Source organism: Musa acuminata, chromosome BXJ2-9 (genome assembly GCF_036884655.1).
Source record: "Musa acuminata AAA Group cultivar baxijiao chromosome BXJ2-9, Cavendish_Baxijiao_AAA, whole genome shotgun sequence".
Lineage (NCBI taxonomy): Eukaryota > Viridiplantae > Streptophyta > Magnoliopsida > Zingiberales > Musaceae > Musa > Musa acuminata.
This window is the reverse complement of record NC_088346.1, coordinates 4,319,044-4,324,219: the sequence shown is the minus strand read 5'-3', so window position 1 is coordinate 4,324,219 and position 5,176 is coordinate 4,319,044. Positions and strand designations below refer to the sequence as shown.

Genomic DNA, 5,176 nt, shown 5'->3' with positions numbered 1-5,176 from the left:
TCTTTCAGCATTTAGCATAAACAGTAAAAAGAGATGGAACAGTCTTTTGTTGCTGAAACAGTAAGTATTTACAATTTGAAGTGAAGATGCAATTCCATGTAGTTGGTTCAGTAGACATATTGCTATGTTTCTATTTGACAGTCATTCTTCATCATTAATGCTTCTTCAACAAGCTTAATGACTATATGAAGTCTAACATCATTCACTGTTCTGATCAAATTCAGACTTATTTTTGATAAAGCCAGGAATATATTCACTAATCAGATGGAGACATCATAATAGAGCAAGGCACTACTCTACACCTATAAAGAAAAAGTAACTTCAGCCAAAATATAAAGAAATTATGATCATGCTTTTATCAGAGACAAAATAAATGCAAGATCAGCAAAGAGTCAGGAACAGTGGGAAAAATTAACCAAAAAATTATAGATAACGACGCGAGAGAACTTGAAATTGTACATGGATAATCTGTACAGGATATCTAACTGGGTATTGAGTGCCTCTTCTTTTATCTCCTCACCTTTCATGCTGGAAGCAGAAATTGGGCACAGCTCCAGAACCCAAAATGACAAGCTTTCACTCTGACACCATCTATCTTCTTGCATCCATGCCTGTGGAATAACAGTTGGTGGAACTTTTTCGTCTTCGTTAGCAAAGAGACAATGCCGATGATTGATTTGCTGATGCACGCCATCTGATGACCATTACTTATGCATGGAATCTCTCACATGACCAGTTATCTGATCCAGCTACTTTATTTTCTAGATCACTTGAACCGTAACTCTCCTTCAAAGACTCGATCTCCATGCTTGCTGCACGATTCCGTCGGCTTTTCCGGTCCTTTTGGGGAAGAAAATAAGTAAGCGTCAGTATTTCATTCTGCCACGAAACATGAATAAACAGAATAATAAAAAGATTTGTGGGTTAAAACCGACTTCATCCGCTTCTAGCATTCGAACAACCTGACCCATGTTGGGCCTTTTGTCAGAGTCAGGATCAAGACATTTCAGAGCAACTAACAGAGCACGCTTAAGAGCCCGTGTAGGTGGTTTAAGATCAAGATTTGGATCCACCACTTCTTCTGTTCTCCTATTTCCAACCATCAATTTGAGCCACTCCACAAGATTCACCTGTCAAATGGGACAGTTAAGCATAGCAGAACTAGGTAACACAAGTGTAAGAATACATAATTGCAGTCAGTTTGCCAGTTATGAAGTTGATCCATTGGCCTTATATTCCACTGGGGACACCTACGTATATACAAATACAAGTAGTTCCCTAGTTCAGAAGTTACCCCACCAGTAGAAAGGACATGAACAATTCAGCTGTTATCCTTGCATCCAGAGTTTGAAAGACGTACCTCATTTGAAGGCCTGCCATGATCAACAGGATCCCTGCCAGTAACGGTTTCCAACAACAATACTCCAAAACTGTAAACATCACTCTTCTCATTCAGAAGTCCAGTATTAGCATATTCAGGAGCCACATACCTGCAGTAAACAGAAATAAAACTTCTGCATGCTTAGAAATTGATTGTCTTTTAGATAAGTACTAAATACTAAGAGCCTCTTTAATTATAAGATGCAACTTAGCACAAACATCAAGGGAAAGCCAGCATACCCAAATGTTCCCATCACTCTAGTAGTAACATGGCTTTTGCCGGAACCAAGGAGCTTAGCCAGTCCAAAGTCGGATACCTTTCCATTATATTCTTCATCGATTAAGATGTTACTTGATTTTATATCACGGTGAACAACCTTTGGTTCAATGGCTTCATGCAAATAAGCAAGGCTGTAAAGCCATACAATCACACAAATTATTTAACTAAAAATCACCTAATGGTTAATATTTGAGTCGATATGAGATCAAAGTATAAAGAAGGCTAACAGGGATACAAGTATAATCTTAATGTCCAGACTTACGCCTTTGAAGTGCCTAGGATAACCTTCATGCGGTTCTCCCAACTAAGAACACCATGTTGATGCAAAGCTCCATGAAGCCATTGCTCTAAGTTTCCATTGTTGACATACTCATACACAAGCATCCTACACATATTAGGCAATATAAAAGATGAGAATATTCAACATAATACTATGTCAAGCTGCTTGTCTTTTTTTTTTTCCATTTTAAGAAGTTCTGTGTATGTGCCGTACTAGTGTCATATTCTTTTAACAACAAATGGCCTATTTATAAAACCATTGATAAGGAAAATATATATTTCTTTTCCAAAATATAATTGATTATGACCAAATTTTGCAACACTAGGTTGTTGAGAATCAAGTAACCAATCATAGATTATAAGTTTGTTTACATCTCACCAGATTGCTCTGGTTTGTCAAACAATAGAAGAGATTCTTCCATGTAGTATGTATAGAATTGGTTACAGCATCGATATTATTGTTTGATCTATAGCTACTTATCAATAGATGGGAAATCATCCTCTGTACTTGGATATAAAATGTATTTTAGGTGCTCCTTTTATTTGACAAGGTAAAATTCAATAGTAAAGCAAGCACATAAGAACAAGTGTTCACCCATGAATTCCTTCCATACAATATCCCAAAGGCCGTTTGGTCAAGAGATCTTCATTTAGTATGAACAAAAATTGGTTACAATAGCAAGCTTACCATTTGATCTATAGCTGCCCATGAATAGATGGGAAATCATCCTCTATACTTGGATATAAATTGTATTTTAGGTGCTTATTTATCTGACAAGGTAAAATATAATAGTAAAGCAAGCACATAATAACAAGTGTCCACCTATGAGTTCCTTCTATACAATATCCCAAAAGCCTGACTAAATTCTTATGCCGGACATGACCAATAGCTTCCACTTCCACTCTGAATTCTTTCTCTGCTTGTCCCCTGGAAAACCCAAAACTCACAAAATTAAATTATCTATGTGAAAGAACAATGTCTGTTATCAGTGAAAAATCATAAATAGTGAACCTATAAATATAACTTACAGATTGTTTAGAAGCCTCTTGACTGCAACTTCAGTTCCATTGACCAGACGGCCTCGATAAACAACACCATATCCGCCCTCCCCAAGGATATTTTCCTTTGAAAAACGATTTGTAGCATTCTCGAGATCCCGTAGAGTGAACCAGTGGCCCCATCCCAGATGCGAGAACTCTGGCAAGCCAATCAAAGGAGATGCAGAGACACGACTGTATGGCGAGTACGGTTTTCTTGCATTTCCTGAGCTACCTTCATCACCAGAATATGAACTCCCAACCCTGTCATTGTGGTGAACTGAGCTGCATTGGCTCATATTGTCAGCATCACTAGATTTACTCATTGTTAAATGTGCGAGCTTCTTTCCAGAGTCTTTCTCACTAAACTTGTCATAGGAGGAGAAGAATGGTCCCTCATGCTCTTGGAGACTCTGAGCAAGACTATGTGTACCAACTCTGTCTACTGTAATCTCCTTTGAGACATTGGGAATTTGCAATACTGGTAATTTGTCAAAGGTTCTGCTTGTCTTCCGACGAGATGTAAACCATATGGAAAGGATACAGAGAATGAAGACAATCAACACACCTACCGAGATGCCAATCACAACCCAAAGTCTCAGGCCAAGGACTGGTGTCTTCTCAGATAATTCAGCATTTAGAGAATCACCAGATGACATTCTTCTTCCTGAAAATCAAAGAGCACGTTATTACCTGACACTGAACCCGAAAATTACCCTTTTCACAGAGGCATGAATCTGCTAAATGCTAGCATCCATGGATCGAAAACCTGCAGGTTTTTGATGGGATGCTAAGCAGTTACCTACATTGTCGACCATGAATCATTCTCAAATTTCTTTGTGAAATCTAAGGAATATTTTCCTTCTATTGTAACAAGTCATAATGCAACTTATCCAGCATAAACCAAGCTTATAACCGAACATAATCTCAGAATTTATGTCGCATGAAATATAACGATAAAACAACCAAGTCCATAACATTTTTGGTCACAAACATAAACAACACAGTATAATCTATGGTACTAAAGGAAACATTAACTCCCACTGAATCACTAATTCAAAGCTTTGAATGAAGTATCAGCAATACGAGAGTTTTGTTTCCAGAAGTCCATAATTAGGGATCATGCAATAACCCCTAAAAACAAGTACATGGAAAAAGAAAATCTAGAGATAATCCCATAACCATCAAGAGAAGAATTGTGATGCATATAGCAACATAAGGGAAAAATAAATCCAAAAATCCAATAGAAAGGAAAAAAAAAACCTTTTTGATGGTCTAATCTTGATGATATCGCGAAGCCCAAATAAAGAGCATCCTCAACCGATGAAGAATCAAAGAACCTCGAGCGCAGTTACCCTAGCAAGAAACCAAGGAGAAGCGTGGTCAGAGAAGAATCAAAGAACCAAGCCAAGAGTGACAAGAAAGGTCTAGCTTACAACCTACTGAAGAAAAAAAAGGCCGAAGGAAGAACCACTTCCACCCCAACCTTTAAGAACTCAGAGACAGAAGGCAAAATCTGTGGAAAAATTGGAATTTTTTTTTTTGTCTTCTCTTCTTCTACGTTGCTGAGAGAATGGGGAAGCCAAAGCCCGAGATAGTAAGATGTGTGGAAAGAGAGACAAAGGTGTGGCAGAGGAAGAGAGCAGTGGAAGGGAAAGCAAGCTAGAGAGGGGTTGCAGGGTTGGCATCTAACGTGGAGGTTGGAAATTAGAGGAAGGAATACATTAAAAATGGGATTAATGGCAGAGAAAAAGAATTAAATGAGAAGAAAAGTAGAGAGAGAGTGAGAGGATGAGGTCAACACGGTGGGACAAAAAACTCCAAATCCAGCTTGCTGTCTGCCGTTACTGAATTTACCATTTTCTCCTCCCTCCACTGCACGACCAAATCCGACTGCCTTGCACTGTGCGGTTAAAAGACCAACCTACCCTCGTAACGGCTATATCTGACTACGACCATTTGGTGTGTCCTAATAACATCGAAGCGAGTCAACGGTCAACATATATCTACATTTAGGTATTAACGACGCGAGAAAGGTCTTTGAACAGTTACCACAAGAAGGACCATTCAATGCATCACCTTCCTGCAATGCTCTCTCGTCGTCTCTCCTCACCGCCTGCCTCCTTTTCTTTCCTCCGTGAAAAAGATGGACTGATTCCTTGCACGAGATGGGGGGAAAACAGAGCCACCTTCATCATT

General features: G+C 38.7%; 1 protein-coding gene across 2 annotated transcripts; it reads right to left on the bottom strand.

Annotated features, from left to right (window-relative positions):
• Nucleotides 1-333: 333 nt before the first annotated feature.
• LOC135622661 (probable receptor-like protein kinase At2g42960) lies at nucleotides 334-4,706 on the bottom strand. 2 transcript variants are annotated; one of them, XM_065124687.1, is made up of 9 exons: nucleotides 4,417-4,706; nucleotides 4,241-4,333; nucleotides 2,969-3,644; nucleotides 2,763-2,867; nucleotides 1,923-2,045; nucleotides 1,621-1,791; nucleotides 1,361-1,490; nucleotides 936-1,130; nucleotides 334-840 (listed from the first exon to the last, which is right to left on the bottom strand). In XM_065124687.1, exons 3-9 carry the CDS (start codon nucleotides 3,634-3,636, stop codon nucleotides 709-711), a joined length of 1,524 nt encoding a protein of 507 aa, XP_064980759.1. In that variant the 5' UTR covers nucleotides 3,637-3,644; nucleotides 4,241-4,333; nucleotides 4,417-4,706; the 3' UTR covers nucleotides 334-708. The 2 variants fall into 2 exon arrangements, with proteins under 2 accessions (XP_064980759.1, XP_064980761.1); XM_065124689.1 differs by having other exon boundaries at nucleotides 4,464-4,706.
• Between the last annotated feature and the right edge of the window lie 470 nt (nucleotides 4,707-5,176).